We start from the raw sequence: 20,731 nt of genomic DNA, 5'->3' as shown, positions 1-20,731 counted from the left end.
GATTGTAACCCATCATCCCCTCAACATTCCAATATTGGAAATCGCACTGTGTGCACAGAATTTAACCAGAAAATGACAGAATGTCGAGATAGATTTATTCTAGATGTTAATGATGAAGACTACGATCTTAATGTCAACCAGTGGACTGAATTCTTAGCTACAGCGATCGATTTACTTCCAGGCCCAAAACATCCAGCTCGGAAGTACTACCAATATCGGAAAAACAAAAGTAACACAGATAACCAGAAGAAATATAAACAAACTACAAATCCGGAACGTGCAACTAAAAGAGATCGACTGAAACGTAGAGAAAAATATAAGTTTCAACTTACACAATACTTCTATTACAACCAACGGAGGAAAGCAGTTAGGTCTGTCCTACGTTCGAAAGCCGAAAGTTGTAATGTTTCAACTGAAGCTATATTTAAATACTTTTCTGATACACACGGACAGCCTAATCATATGGTTCGCACTGAATATTCTTCCACCCTAAATGTAGATGAACGAATTCAAATGGACGACATGTTCATAGAAACAATAAGTACTGGGGAAATCGAGACAGCCCTAAGGAGTATAGCAGTAGATACATCACCTGGCCCTGATCACATTATTGTGAGAGTATTAAATATAAAACAGCAACAGAAATAATAGCTTCTATCGCTACACGAATGTTAAAAACTGGCTTCGTACCCTCCAAGTTTAAACAAGCCCGAGCTATATTAATCCATGAAGGTGGTGATGCAATGGATTTAACAAACTGGAGGCCTATCACAATATGTTCAGTAATCAGAAGAGTAATTGAACGTGTACTTGACCGACGTATCCGCGAATTCGTGAGTTTTAACCCCAACCAAAGATGTTTCACCAACTCCTCTGGTACTCACATCAACACTGCAATTCTAGATTCTTTGCTACGTGAAGCCAAAACAAATGCAAAAGATCTGGCTGTTATTTTCATTGATATACGGAAAGATTTTGATAACACAAGTCATAACCACTTAAGAAATACCTTAAATGCATTACCCATTCCAACTAAACTCATAAATCTGGTCTTCAGCTTACAGACAGGCAATATTACAACGATTCAATCTAACAATGGTAAAACAAAACCCATCACCATAGTCAGAGGTGTGTTACAAGGTTCCCCTTTGTCACCTACTCTTTTCAATCTATGCATTGACCATATTTTGAACGAACTTAGTGAACACGGCATGACTACTCAGTATGGAGTTAACTTAAGTCCATCTGAAGATCAATTAACTGTAATGGGCTTCGCAGATGATATTGTTATCATTGGTAAAGACAAAAAATCCGCTTTAACACTCTTCAATCACACAGTTCAACAATTCCATGAAATCGGACTAGATATTAACATTAACAAGTGTAAAGGCATGTGCATTAAAAAGGGTCAGCTGTTTGAAGAAAATTTCCACATCTCGTCTGGAAATGAAATAGCTGGTTTGCAAAGAGGTGACTTCATTCGCTATCTAGGAGCCAATTTTTATGACGAGATTAATTTTGATCCTCTTTCAACACTGTCTAAACTAAGAACAAATGTAGAATTGCTTATTTCTTCACCACACTTATAAGCGGATCAAAATTACAACATCATTAACACCTCAATCTGTCCTAGTCTAATATATCCATTTCAGACAGTGCCTCCAAAAAAAATTTCTAATAAATTCATAGTGGATGCAGATATTATGATAAGGAGTGTGCTGAAAGAAATACTGCAACTGCCTAATGACCTTCCTACAGATATGTTGTATACAGACACAAAATTCAAGGTATTAGGTTTATTCTGCTCAGCATGGGAATTATGCTTACAAAATATAAACGCATGTAAGATATTGCTTAAATCCAATAATTCCTTCCTACATGCTACAAGGAAATTATCCCAAGAAATTACATCCAGTCTCACAGCACTCATTATCACCGAATCAGCAAATATTTTGGACAAGTACGGCACTGTAGATACGCGAAAGGTACGGCAAGTATTAAGAGAAAAAGCGTTTGAGAACTGGAGCCAGAAAAAAACATAAAGGCAAAGGCGTGCTCTTATACCAACAATATACCCCGGCCAATAAGTGGATCCGGAATCACAGGGTCTTTCCTGTAGTGAGTGGAGGGAAGCAATCAAGATGAATGCGAACGTGTCAGCTGTGCGTAGTGTACCTGGCAGGTCTTCGGGCAGTAACCTCTGTCGACGTTGCGACAGGGAGGTTGAAACCCTTGCCCATGTCCTGGGGGCCTGTCCACACGGTGAACTTCTACGAAATACGCGGCATCATACAATAAGATCTATAATAGCAACTGCCTTAAGGAACAAAGGTTATTCAATATATGAAGAAGTACACGGCATATCCAGTGAGGGCAGTAATCGAAGAATTGACATAATTGCATTTAAACCTCCCTCTCTTGAAGGTTACATCATAGACCCTACTGTGAGATTCGAATCGCACGAACACCAGCCAGAAGAAGTACACGAGGAAAAAAGGAATATATATGAACCTTCCATCAGTTTTTATAAGAACAAATACCATCTGGAATCCATCGTCATTACGGGACTAATGATAGGAGCCCGTGGAACCATACCCCGGTTCCTAGTCGACTTCTGTAAATCTTTTGGCCTGCATAAAAGTATTTTAAGAGATCTAACAAGTGCAGCACTCAAAGGCTCAACAGCTATTTTCAGGCATCATACATATGGACCATGACTAATTCGCATCTCCTTGACGTTACTTCGTTTAATATAATGTGTTTCAATATAATTCAAATTGTTTATTTTTCACTCTAACAACAATTTATCACTACGCCTCAAGGCATTTACTCTATTGTATCATGGTACTCCTTGTCGATGGCAACCTGTAGTGGTTACAGGAAGAAATTAAATTAAATTATCTCTTTGTCGGCAATAGTGGAAGAGATATTATCTTACCGCAAGGAACAATTAAATCTGTGAGAAATTTTAAGTATTTGGGATCTCTATTATCCACGAGTCTGGGAGTTGTGAAGCAGATGTAGATCACAGATTGCAACAGGCAAGGAGGGCAATAAAGATGTTGAATGGGGTACTGTGGAGTAGATCCATTTCCAAACAAATGAAAAAAAGAATTCTACAAACTATAGTTGAATCTACACTAACATACGGGGCAGAGGGATGGGCACCTGTTGAACGTCAGAAATGTAAGATACAAGCGACGGAGATGGAGGGAATAAGAAGAGCTGCTAGAGTATCCATATTGGAAAGGAGAAGGAATGAGGATGCGAGACAAATGATGGAGATGGAAGAGTCTGTAATTGAAATAATCGAGAAGCAAACCCTTGAATGGTATGGCTACGTAAAAAGGATGAAAGAAGAAATATGCCAGAGATTATTTTGGAATGGTCACCTCGAGGAAGGAGGAAGTGTGCGAGACCAAGAAAAACATGGAAAGCCGGTGTCATCTAAATGATGAAAGGACCGACACATGCAGGAGGAGAATTGGTGGGATCGAGAAGGATGGCGGAAGGGAATCCAGGGTAACCGCTGAAGAGTGGAGAAGCCCACAAAAGAAAAGAATATTTTTTTTTCAAATCATATCACGATCTCTCCCAACTCTTTCACATGATCCCTCCCCGGGGGTCACCAGTGTATAGATAATTATACAGTATGGACACTTCGCGTCGGTACCTTTGATGTAGCAGGACTGATTTCAATGACCTTCAAACCAGTTTGAGCGTGAGATTTTGCTTTCTCCCAGGAGTTGGCACTGACTTCACATCAGCTAGCAGTCGACACAGCGGAAATATAATACATACAATTAATACATCTAGGTACATTATGTACGCAAATAAAATAAATTGGACCGACGAAATAATAAATCCGTTATTACCTGTAATGTCTAGACTCTAGGGTTCCTTTATATTGAGAGTTGACACGTTGACTCCAACAACAATTAAAATGTGTAATGATTTGATAGCGTTGAAAATGGAAAAACAAAACTCCTATGAGAAGTAAAACCATGTACCTATATTATATTGTATACAAACATTAAACGAATTTGATACATAATTTTATAATGTATTATATTATTTTATAATATAATTTATTATATATAAAATATAAAAAAAATATTATTACAACTAGTTTGTCACTGAGAAATAAGGAAAAACTGTTAACTTGAAGCAAAGCGTTACTGGATTATGCAATAAGGTAGGCGATGTTTGGATCCTGTGTCTCAATTATTATCTTAGCGTGTGCTCGATTACACTAACCTCTAGCGCTTGAAAGTGAAACAAAACACAGGCAAATTCGCTCAGTGTCCATTCTATATAATCCCTATTCGCTGGGGTCACTGCCCACACTTTGGGAACCACTGGATGCTAAGCTATAGTGTCATGCAGGGGCGGTTATTCAGGTGAAGTGTCACTTCACGTATTTACGTGTAAAACACAATTTTATCTCATATTAATAATTAATTCCAGTTATTACCGATACCGTATTTCTAAAATAAAATAAAAATTCTTTTCAGTCGTTATAAACAGTGTTTAGTTGTATAAATAGTGCCTGTAACCGTCCGCTGAATAGAATAATGTCAACTGTTACGAGCGCCGAGCGGTGACTATTGGAACTTACAATACTGTAAAGGTGAAATTATTTGGGCTCCCATTCTCATACAGCACTTGGTTTCCATGGTAACGTGACGTCACGCACTAAAGAAAGCTTGTATGAGTGAAGTGCGTTTCTGAGTCTTTCAGTTACGGAGAGCTGTCAGACTTGTAGTTGGAGTAACCAGTTTGCAGATCTAACGGTACTAATAATAGAGAAGGGTTGAAGGCGGCCTCCAAGGCCGGGGGCTATTGTTTAAGGGCTGTGAAATTTTACAGTATGTAACCTACTACCTGACTCGAGAATAGTATCCTCATTTCTTGTTTCCAAGCATCCACCCCTGCAGTGGTAAATTAGCTGACTCTATGTTATTTTATCAGGAATACACCCCACATACATTCGCAAAGCTTAAAAGTTGTTTTCCGCCGCGTGTATTATTTTTTCTCATGAACTCATGATCTTGCCAGTTTTGTTCCAACTCTTGTATCTGAAAGTTTAACGCGCGCGTAAATGTACGCATATAGTTTAATATTGTGTATGTATGTATTAGCTTATTATGTAATGTATTTAGAATATATTAGTGATAAGTGTAGATAGTGTATTAATCCTACATCATAGTGCATATTATATTGTGACAGCTGCACCGGGGTTCGAACACGTGTCCGACAGGGCGCGCGGCAGACGAAACGCTGGTACAGGGAGCATCTGCATGCTGAGAGGGCAGAGGGGATGTATTACGGCAACGCGGCGAGGGGAGGTTGCGCGCGCACCTGCTACCTGCCGAGTGGGGATGGAAGCAAACTGCTACGTGCGGAGTGAAGGGGGGACGGACCCTCCCGAATCGTCCAGAAGTCCGTCAAAGTGGAGATAACCAGAGAATTCGAGAGAGCTATCTCTGGACACCCGTAGAAATTTCTCGTAACTATGGTTTAATTATAAAAGAAGAAACGCGAGTGAACTTGAGCAGTTTATTCAGCCAGTCAGTAAGCCAGCGTTGTTACAGTCAGTGAACAGAGAAAGCCAGCCAGTCTTGTGTACCGGAGTTCGACTTGAGTGTGCGTCCGCAACTGTATCAGCATCCGAAGGCCTGAGTTCGAGTGCAGTGGACCGCAGTTGGAGGGACCTGAGTTCGAGTGCAGCGGATCGTCTCTGAAGGTCTGGGGTTCGAGATTCTGTGAACGCGAGTAACTGAGATAGAAGAACTAGCCAAGACAAACGAGCTGTGAACTGAGAACTGACAGTTCTGTATTGTAAATAGTGCTTTGTGAATATTAGTTAAGATTAACAATTCATTGTTGTTCGTAATAGTCCAAGTAAATTGTCATTGTCGTCTGTGGAGTGCACTAACAAAAATACTGTGTTACTGTGTGGAGAGCAAATCCTCTTGTTGAGATAATAAAATTACATTGTTGAGTTGGAATAAATTTACAGTATGTTTAATCATTATAGTACTATTATACAAATACTTAGGTACCAGTACATAGAAAATAATGATTAATGAGTGCGAAATAAGTAGGCCTATCCCGAAAATGACACGGTTTGTAATTTATTAGAAATGTCGTTTTGTATACTTAAATATGAGGATAAAAAAGATGTTTTAAATTCTGACGACCTACAGTTCCATTTGTTATTTGTTTTAAAAAGTGCTAAGAAGATACAGAAGTTGTATAAAATAACATTAAAAAATTCTTCCGATGAAAGAAGCTTTTCTGTTTGAAAAGATTGAAAATTTCACTCGGAATGCTACATCACAGGAGAGACTTTCATTATTAGCCCCATAGCTTTGCATAGAGATATACTGTCCACCTTCGGTTAAACTCAGACATTTTATGAAGACATCAACGACAGGTTTGCTGCTTTAAAAGATAGGAGGATTGACTTTGTATGCAAGAAATTGGGTGAGTCCTGAAATAAATTAGTTTTCCTGTTTGCATGTGTTCTAGAACTATTAAAATTGTACGTAGTTTACGAATAGTAGGCCTACTCATTATATTGGTAAAACTGTTCATGCATTTGTGTATGTGAACAGCACTTCACCTATTTTTTTTACGGCGAGCCGCTACTGGTGCCATGTACAATGTCGATAACTCTATTATCATTGTTGGCCCAACTACCGTATAACATCGAGATGTATATACGTATGCCAATATATTTTTAATTTACGAATTCGAAATACAGCTTTCCGATGCTACGCAGAGATGAGAGAATATTGAATGGAGAAATAGTGAGCTCTTGCATCTCTCGGAAAACAGTCGCACTACAGTACACAGTACGTACACAGTCTAATAGATACAGTCACGCAACTCATACGTATAAAATATGCCAACATTTGACAGCTGGCGCGACAGTAGCCCTCTAGCGGCAGGCAAGTTAAAAGTGTGCACACGACATATGATAACACATCAGAAAACGGGTTTTGCGTAATTTATTTTATATGTTTATGCTATATAATAAGTGTATATGGTTCTAATTAATTCTACTTTAGAATCCTGGAAGAATTTCACACGCAGTTAATCTACAAGTTTCAGAAGCTGGGAATAAACGTAATTCTTTCTGCTCCTTACAACTGAATCATGGCCCTGATCGCGTATCATGGTTTGAAATAATATAATTGTTCGTGCGTGGTCGGTTAATTCAATTCATTCCTAAATATATTTATGAATCATTGGAACTTTGTATTTCCTGTGAGAAGAGTAAAAATTAGTATCTTCAGAATTGTAGGGCATATGTCGTAGGGTACATCGCGTGGTGAACGCCTCTCCCTATTTCCTGAGAAATTATCGATTTTGCATACCGCAAATTGGGGTAAACTCGGCCGCTGAGGTAAACTTGAAAATAAAGAAAAGGGGAGGATTTAAATATTAATATGAAGTTCATTATTTTTCCATTTCTTAAGAACCGCTATTTTCTTTATTATTTTGAGTCACAAATAGTGCTGATGTTATGGTTTAAATTTTTATGGTAATTTTACCGCTTTTTACATTACATTTCCAGTTTTCACACATAATACCTAATTTTAACTTATCCTACCTATATAATACGTAATTTACATGCACTTACTGTTAATATGACGTAGGTGAGAACACATAAATGAACACACAATTTTGTTGAAAAAATTGTAACTTCAATTAACTCAGAAAATGTAGGCCTAATTTTATTTTCAGAGCAGAAGTGGTGTAAGTCAAAAATGGGTAATGAGGGGTTAAAGTAAATATTCTGTAAAATACAGCGCAAAGTGGCAGTTAATATTGAATGTATTTAAACTATTAATTGTCAGTGAATAGCACGAAGGATATATTAATTGCTACTTTGCGCTGTATTTTACAGAATTTTTACTTTAAACTTCATTACCTGATTTTGACTTACACCACTTCTGCACTGAACGGCTCAAATAATCACTGGGAATGTAAAATCAACACCAATAACAGTCATGCAAATTATTACAGAAAAGATTGCTTTTTATATTAAATTTTAAAAGGCTCTTTTATTTCTTGAGAACTTAATAAGTCTGGCACATGAATCTACACCAACACATCAGAAATTTATCGATACAGTCTGGATTTATTCAAGAAGTGAATATTTTGCAAAAGGATTACTATACTTCATGAATTCTTTCAAAATTACCACCATGATATCTACTTGAATGCTATATAACATTCTTCAAAAATATAAAGAAAAAAACATGAATACAAAAATTATGAAATTACTTGCATTAAAAACTGTAGATATATTATCCAAAATCGGAATGGTTACACATTTACATATATGATCTCTGCAAAAAAAAAATAATATACTGTAACAGGTATTTACTTTGTTTTTATTTAAACTGTCCTTCTTGACATACAAATAGGTAACTGATAAGTAATAAATGTTTTATAGAACACAATACGTAGGCTACCTACAACGTAGATTATTGGTTATGACTGAGTTATGATTTTCTCTTGGTCTTTGGGGAATCTGAAGAACGACAAATTCGGAGATTTAAACTTGTTGTTACTGCAATTTTCGTCATTGCACACATTGCCTTTATTCCGACGCATGATTAAAACGTTATTATAACATCTCGCATCCCTTTAAAGTACGTGCTGGCTGTATCAACCCTATGACCAGTGCCTTGCCTGCCGCTTGGGCGCTAGTGTCGCGAATGTTGGCAAAAAAAGTGTTGAAGTTGCGCGACTGTAAGTATTAGACTGTGGTACGTACATGTATTAAGTATTAGTACACAATAGTGGTGATGGTAGTGACTGTGTTGGTGTCTTAGTACGTACTGCTTGAGTGGCTGCCACTCGTTCAACTCTCACGGAGCAGAGAGCAGTGGTTCAGACATAGGCATGTCGCTGGGCTGGTATGTTCTATTCCTCGCCTGCTTGCAGCTCCAAGGCATCGCACAAGATTGCAAGACCCCAGGTGAAGAGGTCAGTAGAATAGTTTTACCATTTCGCTAAAATCTACACAAGAATATCAGTCGTTCCAAACACGTTTACCTACGACAAGGTAGACATTTTATTAATATTAACATAATAAAAGGTAAAAGGAGAAAAAGAAAAACACAAATATTATAGTAATTGAAGCTATTTTATATTTTCTCCCTAAACAATAACTTTTAATTGATTTTTTAAGATAACGATCATTAGCAAATTGAATGTTTGGTAATTTAACTGTTATCGTGTTATAGGGTCTTGGGCCGAAGTTGCTACTGTGATTATATGCTACAGTTGTGGTACATTTAGGTTCTGCCAAGCATATGTTATCTGATCTTTTAGTTTTATATTTATGTGAATACAATTAAATATATTTCGGCTTTTATGAACGAAATTCAATAAGATATTGTTATAAAATATTTTATGGATACCGGTATCAAATACTTTAAATTCAGAATACAACAGTTCTGAGGGATAATCAAGAGGCTTATTAATACATATTTTTATTATTAAAATATAATTTGTGTATACTGTTATTAATCAAAGTTAAGAGAACGTTGTGAGTAAAAGTACGCGGGAGATTAAAGATCGATAATGACGCAGTCTAAGTTGGTCATGCAAGCATGTATGATGCGCGTGTTCCCTGCCGGAAGCCGAGCTGAATCCTTTGTATTTTAATATTTACATTACCTTTAAATTTCGTTCTTTTATAATAAAAACATTTATATTATCTTCAAATTTCGTTACTTTATAATAATAAAACTTCAACGACAGGGGCTCACGGCTTAAAGTCCTTCTCAGAGGACTTGCGTTCCAGATTTTTGCGTCCTGAAAATCCATCGACACCAACTGATTTTGAACCCACAAATGTTTGGATATAATAGGTTGTAATGCTATTTTTAATTGGTTATTTTACGACGCTTTATCAACTGCTGTGGTTATCTAGCGTCTGAATGAGATGAAGGTGATAATGATAGCGAAACGAGTCCGGTGTCCTGCGTCGAAAGCTACCCACCATTTGCTCTTAATGAGTTGAGGGAAAACCCCGGAAAAACCTCAGCCAGGTAACTTGTCTCAACCAGGATTTGAACTCGGACCCGCTCGTTTTACCGTCAGGCATGCTAACCGTTACTCCACAGCTGTGGACATAATATTCTTGCGTATTAGTATGCGTACCAATGTATGTAAGTGTCTATTCTTTATGTCGAAATTTTATTAGTGGTTGAGCGTTAGAGAAGGCACTCTGCCAGGTTAAATAAAACCATTATTATTATTATTATTATTATTATTATTATTATTATTATTATTATTATTATTATTATTATTATTATTATTATTATTATTATTATTATTGTATTGGGTCTAAAGAAGAACTCTTTACCCCTAAAACTCTGTGGGAAACCTTTAAGTAGATCCATATAATTAATTTTGTACAAATTGACCTAAAATAGATATTCGTAGGCCTGTGTAAGAGCTTCTTTTGCAAGTTCTAGGAATTCTTGCATTCTTTTGATCCAAAACTGGTTTACGCACTGCGGAAAAAAAATATGGAATAATTTCAACAATAGGAATATTTTCAGAGAGTCTTTCCTTAATATTATCTGGAAATTTCAGCCAGTTGAATGCAACTGTCTAAGAACGGATTCGGTATCCATCTATGACTCATAATTACTTATTTTGAGTTTCTTCCGGTACTTAATATTAATACTTCCGGTAGTAATATTCCTGCAAGTAATGTAAACTGTGTTAGACCCTGAAATTGACTATTCAAGCATATGGAAAATAAGTGTAACTAAATTCATTGTAGGTACTGAAACTTCCGCCAGGAACGATGGCTTAAATACACACATACATACATACATACATACATACATACATACATACATACATACATACATACATACATACATACATACATACATACATACATACATACACACATACATATACACATACATACATCTACTTATAGGATACACTTTACAAATTAAATCAAATATCTTACTTTGATATTACAAGGTGGGGTATATTTATCTTTTATTTTAGTTGGTTATTTAACGACGCTGTATCACTACGAGGTTATTTAGCGTCGATTGGATTGGTGATAGCGAGATGATATTTGGCGAGATGAGGCATAGGATTCGCCATAGATTACGTTGCATTCACATTACGGTTGGGGAAAACCTCGGAAAAAACTCAACCAGGTAATCAGCCCAAGCGGGGATCGAACTCGCGCCCAAACGCCACTTTAGAATGGCAGGCAAACGCCTTAACCGACTGAGCCACGTCGGTGGCTAGGGGTATATTGAAGACCCATGAATAGTATATGTATGTGAAGGAAGTTAAGTATCTACTAACATATTTTAAAAGAACTTAGGTAACTGTACTTTTTCTTCCTATTATAATTTACTAGACACTTGCATTGTGAAGCAAGAGATTTTTTAATATATTTATTTTCAGTGCTCGAGTGACGAGGACTGTTGTGGTGGCTGCTGTAAGGGACGATTATGCATACAATGTGAGTGTGCCAGGGACAATCTTCATCAGATTCTCGATTAAATACTTCTAAATCTTACAAAGGATTTTTGAAAAAAAATTGGTGTAATCTATTATATCGGTACGTTCCAGAATATCTTGTTCTATTCCACATTCCATTCTTCAAGAAGTCATAGCATTTTCTCTTTGGTGAGTATGAACCACTAAATTAGAGGATCACAAGAATCGGACTACCTAATTATGTTAACAATATGATGTCCTCAAAGATCTTTGCACTAAAGTGATAATTATTATTCAGGGTGTTAGGACTATACGTGTAAAATAGGTGCAAATTAACGGGGGGATTGGGGGGATTTCCCCCCTGTTGAAAAGTTATCCCCTCTCATAAATTCATATTAACATCCCTGCCAGGATAACTTCTATTCCCCTCTCAAAATATAATTGTTTTAAGACAAGTATACCATAAAGTATAAAGTAAGCAAAGAACATATTTCTGTATTATCATCTCCGGTAAGCTGACAACAATCAATAACTTAGGAATTACACATCTTATCTTAAGCCTGCTCATGGATATTATTATTATTATTATTATTATTATTATTATCATCATCATCAAGATGCAAGACAAGCAACTCAGTGCGACCAAGTGTTGAGCCGTAATAATAATAATAATAATAATAATAATAATAATAATAATAATAATAATAATAATAATGGAACTCTCTGTCGCCTGAAGTCAAGGGCTGCCAAACATTGAAATCTTTTAAATCCAAGTTAGAAAATTATCGTATGATGAGTTGTCAAACTAACTTACTATTATGACAAGTGTTGGTTGTATTGCATGTTACCACGTATTCACATTTTTTTTTTCTGTTCTAGTGACATTTAACATATTTTATATTTTTGTTTTCATATTTTCCGATAATGGTATATCTATAATGTGATAAGTTGAGCTATATATAATCATAATTTTCCTTACTGTGCGTACTTAAAAATATTGTATTCATTGTATGCTTTGTACTGCACTATTTTATTACTACCATTAGTAGTATTATTATTATTATTATTATTATTATTATTATTATTATTATTATTATTATTATTATTACTATTCTTATTATTATTATTATTATTATTATTATTATTATTATTATTATTATTATCATTATTATCAATAATTGTCTATTTTTTATGCTTTGTATGTCTCATGTATTTTGAACTGCTGTTCACATTTTATTATGCTTTCTCCTTTTTCTGTATGTTATATATTATGTCTGATTTCTACTTACTCGTTATTTACATTTTATTATTATTATCTTATTCAGTCTTATGTGTAAAATTGTAGTGTACTTTGTAAATTTGTAGTGTTTTTTGTAACGCAGTTTTACTCCTGGTTGAGTGTTAGAGAAGGCCATATGGCCTTAACTCTGCCAGGTTAAATAAATCATCATTATTATTATTATTATTATTATTATTATTATTATTATTATTATTATTATTATTATTATTACGTATGGTAGGTCTATTTTCTATCTAGGATTTTTGAGTCAGATCATGGCTGAGATCACTTAATAGAACATCGCAGTAGTTCATACACATACATTGTATTTATTATATACCAGTATATGATATGAAAGTGATAATGCCAGTGAAATGAGTGCAGGGTCCAGAGCCGAAAGTTATCCAGCATTTTCTCGTTATGGGTTCAGGGGAAACCCAGGATAAACCTCAACCAGGTAACTTGTTCCAACCAGGATTTGAACCCGTGCCCACTTCTTGCATGATCAAGCATGCTAACCGTTACTCCACAGCGTTGAACTTATTTTCATTATTAAAGAGCGATGTTTTGTTAAGGTTTTACTGGGATAAAACTGAAAGACATTTTATAAAATAATAGTAATAATAATAATCGTTGTTTGTTGTAGCCTTCGGTCTCTGCAGTTTGGATGAAGACCCCTGTCTCAGTCACGAGTGTCCTCCAGGAACTGTCTGCTATTTGTACCACCCAGCAGATTGTCTTGGATGTAGCACGACACCACACTGCAAAGATATGGAAACTCAGGACTAAATAGCTCGTATTTCACTGCATGTGTATGAAAATATTTCTGCATTAGTCAACTGAAATAATTCGTATTCATTAAGTAAATTTTTATCTCCAATCTTTTCTCTGCCTTCATTTCTTTTGCTATTTTTGTAAAATGTCCTTCTTAATTGAAATTTCTCCCAGATGAATACTACATGTTACTAAGGATTAAAGAAATTTAGTATTAATGTATAGCTTTTAACTTGAAGTTAATATGTATTTAAGTTAGTTACACAGATGATATTTTATGCTTCGATACGTCAGTTTGACAGCTTCTCACAAAATATTTAATTTTCTTATTTATTTTAATTTCAAAATTTCTTCCCGGTCGCCAATTAACTCACCTATTCTCAATAAACTCTGTAGTTTATAACAAGCATTAAATAATTGCGACTGTATTGCAATAACCATCACTACCACGTATCACCATCGTTATGAAGTAGGGCCAGGATTTATATTATGCAAAAATGAAGTTTGAAATATGCAAAAAAAAAAAACATGTAAAATTCAATTTTTTTATATGGTTTACTATCTTTCTAAAAAACAAAATTTGAATAACATGTGAAGAGTTCGCGGGAAAAACGATGAATGTCACAGTTTTGTTAAGGTTGATGTCATTATCTAATACAATGGATCACTACGAAATTTAATGTTGTTCTTATGAAAAATGGTAAAAAGGAGAATTATCACCACGAATACAGTAATCCTTTCCTTTATTTTCTATAGAAACAGCACTACATCTTGCAGTTATAGACTCAATTAGATCATTATCTAATCCTTAACAGAAATGTGACATTCATTGTTTTTCCCGCGAACTCTTCATGTCCTGCAGATATGAGTTTATTTGCTATTAAGGTCCAATAATGTACATTTTATTTCTTCGTGTATCTTAATTTTTCTGGTTGCGAAACACAACTAACAACTTTTCAAGATCCTCTGTTGTTATATTTTTACTGTTATCTAAAAGGATATTTTTAATGCTGAAAATGAGCGTTCAACGTCACATGAGGCTAATTTTCAAAATTTTAGTGTACAAATTGGGTTTTTATAACATTTAGGTTCAAGTACACCACACTTTCTTTGTACAAGATCTTCAGTTTTGAGCACAGTGCTATAACCATGGTTTTTTGATAGCACCATATCTAGTTTTATTTTGATAGCCTCACCAATGGGCTCTTGCGCGTGGAAAATGTGTTCTTTCAGGGATTATACTACTTTCAATAATTTTGCAGGAGGCATCATGAACGAATGAATCGCACTTTTTAGAAAGGAACTAAGTCAAAATTTGCTACTTTCCAGGAGAGCATAAAAACATTTTTTCATGCACATATACCAGAATAAAATATTTAAGACTTACATTATATAAAGATAATATGGGATTGAATTTAATGATAACAGACTTTTGAAGAAAATTTTGTGCTACAATGGTATACATAAATTTCTAAATTTGAGACTTAGTTCCTTTCTTCACTGGAAATTGTTTTTGAAAGAACAAAATAAATAGATTAAGTTAACAACATTTATTCAACACAGATCTACATGTATTTTGATTAAATTGTCATGTTAGAAATTTTAAAATAATATTATGAATCAAAAAATTAATTCAAAATGGACATGTTTCATAAAAAAATTAACACATGTGAAATGACTAATGGGTCTCATTCATGGTGCGCCAGGACCTGTGTAGTAGAATATGAAAATATTTCATCACTGACGCACTTCATTAGTTTCTTAAGGTTTTCAATCTTTTGGGCATTGATGGGAACTTTTTCTCTGATATGCCTTTGTTAGTTCAGTGTCAAACTCGTAAATTCCCCTTCCCAAGGTGAAACCTATTGCTTATATAACTCTTGATGTATGGGCGAGCTTCTACAACGCCAGGACTTTCTGACCTGTATGTGAATTCCTTTCATACAGAGAGTGTGAAATGAACGAGGATTCTTTGAAATTTTCTCCGATATGGTATTATTATTTTTTTTAATTTGGGCCACCACATATCAAAGTTACTGATCAGTTTTTCAGAGTCCATTTTGTACGCTTATTTCTATATATTCTTTTATTATATATCCCCTATCGGCCCCTGTCATTGCTTTTCTGAAAACCCCAAAATCCCTATCACAAGGGAGAAAGGTGTGGCCTCGCTCAGGAAAATAATGTTTTATACCGTAGCTTTGAATCTTCCAGAAGCTGCCAGACCAAGACAAAATCCAACTATTGTATGATTTTTGTTTTGGCCGGGGCAGCTATCTGAGAACATGTGTATGTTTTCATCAAAATAGTATTTAAAAAACGAATAAACATCATTGGCTCCCTTTCGAACCTGTCCTTCGTAATACCTGTGCAGCACACATTGGTTGGATTTAAGATCATGAATTCAAAATATATTAACCTATAATTGCCTCACATAGAAGACTTCTTTGAACTGGTAATTGGGGGAAGGGCAGGTTTATAATATTGTGCTGACAACGTTCATCATGTCTTTGAATTTTAGGGGTCATCTTAGTCCAAATACTGACTCATGTATTGACGCACACAATTTTCTCTGTTATGAAAATACTTCAAGAATAAAATAAGAATGATTATTTAAACAACTTATTACCAGTACTTTATAATTACCTATACAAACATTCATTGTTGTCTATACAAACATGTTTCGTTCGCAAGTCTAACAATATACCAAAAATTAATGTACTATAACAGAGTTGCAAACGATATGTTGCCATATTTTCGATGTCCAAACGGTGAAGAAACGCACTAACTTCCTGACTTAGTTCTCTTCTTTACCGTAGTATAAACAACACTGTGATGTTAGAGACACATGGAAAGGTCTGAGTAAGTTCCTTTCTTCGCCAATCAGTGTGTCTTGGAAGTAGTAATCATTTGGCTATTAAAAACAAAAATGGCAAATTTTGACTTAGTTCCTTTCTAAAAAGTGCGATTCGAATGCATTCACACGAACTGCACACAAAATACAACAAAATCACGTACTTGACACTTGAACTGCTAGCACACCAACTGAAACTAAGTAAAACAGAGAAAAGATGGATAGTGGGTGCTGGAATCAGGTGTTTGGAAATGCTTCTTGTTGTGCAGTAGTTTAATGCAACAAAAGCAGGTTGTTTTGGTTTCTACATAGATATCCTTCACATGTAAAGAATGTCCAGCCATCAAGTACAGTTAACCAAAAAATATTACGAGAGGGATCCAGGAAATAACGACCGTTCGCGCATACCCGCCGCGCAGCTGACTCCCCTTCCTTGTTTGAAGGTCAACTGGCTTCCTTAACATGTGTTCTCATAATGTTGTGAGTACTGGTTGCAACAAGTTGCCATTGTGCATTTTGTGTTACTTCAAAATGAACGACGTGATTGATAATCCCGCCGACTATGAAGTGAGGAGTGTGATTCGATTTTTGAATGCCCGACATTTGAAACCTGCAGAAATTTACCGGCAATTGAAAGACGTGTATGGTGATACTGTAATGAATGAAAGAAATGTGAGATAATGGTGCGAAATGTTCAACAATGGGCGAACAAATGTCCACGATGAAACTAGACCCGGACGCCCATCACTCATCACAGAAGACCTGAAGACTAAAGTGAACGACAGGATCTTGCAAGACAGGCGCACATCACTCGACGAATTGCATATTGCCTTTCCTGACATTTCTCGTTCTTTGCTTGGTGAAATTGTGTCGCAACATCTTGGTACCACAAAATCTGTGCCCGCCAGCACACTGCTGCTTCAACTCGAGAATTGCTGGATCAATTCGGTTGGGAAATCTTTGATCATCCGCCCTATAGTCCAGACCTTGCTCCTAGTGATTTTCACCTTTTCACTAAGCTGAAAGACTTTCTGGGTGGTACGCGTTTTGGAAGTGATGAAGAGTTGAAGAAGACAGTGAACACCTGGCTTAATGAACTGGCGGCAGAGGAGTATAACACGGGAATTCTAAAGCTAGTGAACAGATACGACAAATGTTTAAATGTAGTTGGTGATTATGTAGAGAAGTAAAGGAAGCTTCAGTTATGTAACAGACTTTGTTTTTTCAAATAAATATTTTTTTTTTTAATTATTACAACAAAACGGTCGTTATTTCCTGGATCCCCCTCGTATGTGCTAATAACAATTCCAAATCTACTTTTTTTACAAAATATGCAAATTTGGAGGTTTATGCGACAAAATCCTGTAAAAATGCTACAATACACGCACAAAGTCTATTATATGCAGAAATGCCTGAAATATGCAAAAATATGCATGATTAACTTTCCATATTGATCATAACAGACATCAAAAGATGCATAAAATGTTTCTGCATGACTTTCATAAAAATCCTGGCCCTAGTTATGACATTACAACTATTGACAAATTCGCATGTAGTGGACATCATGTAATCAAACTATTGAAAACAAATATTTAGTAGAAAGCAACACATCCACCAAAACTACTATTTCATCATAACCATCACCATCATCACTTCTGCCACCATCAACACTGCCACTCCCACTACCATTGTACAAGCTCAACATTTTACTTGAATGTTAAAAGATAAAGAAAAGTTGCTTCGAGTCTCTTCTCCATTACAATACAGAAAATTATCATTTTTTTTTCAATATGTTGTTGTTATTTTCTAATGCCAGGCGTTTGACAATAAAGTCATTTGACCTCTTGCACTCCAATATTTTTCAAAGATATTATCATGGCCAGCCACTGAAGCACAAATTTTGAGGTGTTCTACTACCATTACAATTTGTTTTGCAACATTTTTCAAGTTGTCAACCTGCATTATTAAGTATAAGAAAGAAATGGAGAGAGGAGACAAATCTTTCAATAATTTATGTTTTTAAAAAGAATTTATGTTTTATTTATTAAACATAGTGAACTTACTTTGGTATTTTACTGTAATTACCACCAATATCTAAACCTTTACACTCTTGTATAAATAATGTTTTTAATATTCAGCAATAATCACTTACAGACTTCGGATTTTAGGTTAAATGCCTATATTTTTCCAAATGGATAAACAAAAACTAGTTAAATATCTTCACGTTTTATATAAAATATGAAAGTTTGGAAGAGGTGTTATAAGTCCCTAAAATGCCTCGTTTGCCCATTGTGAACTATTTTAAGGTTTTAGAACCTAAAAATGCCTATTTCTATTTTGTTAATATGTGTTTTTAATTTTTTTCGTGTACCCGGTAGCTATGAAACATAAAGTTTTTAATATCATGGGGTAGGTTTGGCTCAAAGACCTTGTAATAGTCTGGTTGTAGGAATGAAGAAATTCCTGGAAAATGGCTGGTTTTGTTGAGCACTTGAGTAGGCAGTAAGATTGTAAAGAATGCAGACGATGTACTTCACCCTAAAGAAATCAGCATGGCAAATGCTGCTAGATTTAAATATGCCTACTTCGATATAATAGGAAAGAACTTTTTCTGCTTACAAAATTGTTCTAACTGTAAGAGAAGGCAAAGTTTTACAACAGAAAATTTAGAGAAAAACCCTTGTTATGCATTGCAATGCTAGTTATGAATAATGTGTTAATTTATTGTAAATTCATTGACAAATTAATTAATTTAATTACACTATTAACACTTCCTTGAGGCCGATTAATTCATTAATAATTTCGTACAGTATTCTTATTCTTAAAAAATAAAGTTTCTAAGCAAATTTTTTTTTACCGGTACAGAACTCTTTTTCATTATTGTACACCGTAATGCTTAATTGTATTTTCATAGTTAATGTAGTTTGATTAGATGGAAACACATTTTAGATCCTTATAATCGTATTTTTAGCTGCCTGAAATTATATTTTTAGGTGGCTATTTTGATAATTTTAGAGCCTATTTTAGGTGCCTAAAAGTTAGTTTAAGGATCTAAAAATTCGAGGTCTACTTATACAACAAAAAAATTATATTTTATGCAACTATTTTCATATTTGACACACGGAATAAAACGAGTAAATCCAGTTTAATAATAAACAAGATCAGTATAATGTTACTGAGCAATACGACAAACAAGTGTTTTGTATTACTGTGTATATTATTCAATCCAATATCCTACTGTCCTATACATTTGCACGTACTGTACCGGTAATTGGAACAACTTTTATTGAAGGTGATTTTTCATCTTGATAAAAATAAGAACTCGGCCGAGAAACTGAAGTTTTAGAACAATGCTTAGAAATGACTGGATTCTGATTTCACATTATGTAAGAAACTTGAACATTGTTTGTGCAATAACAAGAATAATTACCCTATTGGTAAAAATTATATGTAACATGAAGATGGATGGTGTTACTCACTAATTTTAGAGAAAAACAGTACTTCCTACTTTTGTGAGAGATGATGTGGTAGCTAGCTCAAAGAGACCAAAAATTTAATAGATAAATTTTTAAGTAAATGAAGATGTCTTAGCAATTGGTGAAAAATTAAATTGTGGTTATATCATTCGAGAAACATGGTTTAAGCAATGCTGTTGGTATTATCGAAGACAGGACACTTTATGAAGACATAAAGAGTGAAAGTAAAAATTCTAACATCAGCATTATAAGTTGAAGGTTTGTAATAACTTCTTTAATCTTACATGTTTTTATCAGTGAATTCCGAAACTTTACTTTATTTTCTGAGGAAATTATCCGTAGATAAACTAATTGAAGGTTCTACTTTTTAAGAAGACAAAAAGTACACAATGATAATATCATTCGCAGGGTATTTGTTGGATACTTGACATTTCTATTTCGTTTAATATTCTCCATTACCTATTTATTTATGACTCTGAATAAATTTTATTTTTCTTTAAAAATAAAACCACTTTTTATTGAAATTTATACTCAATTCACTTTGTTACTAGATACACTTTACTCTAGTACCTAGATCCAACCTTGTTTTGTAACTGGGGAATTTTTGTACATATTTCTATTATACACTGTATCTATAAAATAAATTCCACTTTAATAATTCTTTTATTCAAATACTATCTTACTTTAGGCAATGTTTGATGACTCATATGATGCACAAGCTACCCGGGTTTTGTTTCATTAGTGAGATTCATTGTGATGCCAGATTCTGAGTAACATGCCAGGTGCCACTGTAGCTGTAGCTCCTTCAGTCCTCATTTGGAGTTCTGCAGGTCTCGCTGT

The 20,731-nt window shown here is 34.8% G+C and overlaps 1 protein-coding gene across 2 annotated transcripts; it reads left to right on the top strand.

Moving 5' to 3' along the window:
* The first annotated feature begins 8,297 nt into the window (after positions 1-8,297).
* LOC138712427 (uncharacterized) lies at positions 8,298-18,477 on the top strand. 2 transcript variants are annotated; one of them, XM_069844232.1, is made up of 4 exons: positions 8,298-9,006; positions 11,473-11,530; positions 11,641-11,697; positions 13,434-18,477. In XM_069844232.1, the coding sequence occupies exons 1-4, from the start codon at positions 8,939-8,941 to the stop codon at positions 13,578-13,580; spliced, it is 330 nt and encodes a 109-aa protein (XP_069700333.1). In that variant the 5' UTR covers positions 8,298-8,938; the 3' UTR covers positions 13,581-18,477. The 2 variants fall into 2 exon arrangements, with proteins under 2 accessions (XP_069700333.1, XP_069700334.1); XM_069844233.1 differs by lacking the exon at positions 11,641-11,697 and having other exon boundaries at positions 8,812-9,006.
* Positions 18,478-20,731: the final 2,254 nt, after the last annotated feature.

The sequence above is a fragment of the Periplaneta americana genome, chromosome 13, assembly GCF_040183065.1.
Source record: "Periplaneta americana isolate PAMFEO1 chromosome 13, P.americana_PAMFEO1_priV1, whole genome shotgun sequence".
Taxonomy (NCBI): domain Eukaryota; kingdom Metazoa; phylum Arthropoda; class Insecta; order Blattodea; family Blattidae; genus Periplaneta; species Periplaneta americana.
The sequence above is the reverse complement of the archived record's forward strand: the minus strand, read 5'-3'. Positions and strand labels throughout refer to the sequence as shown.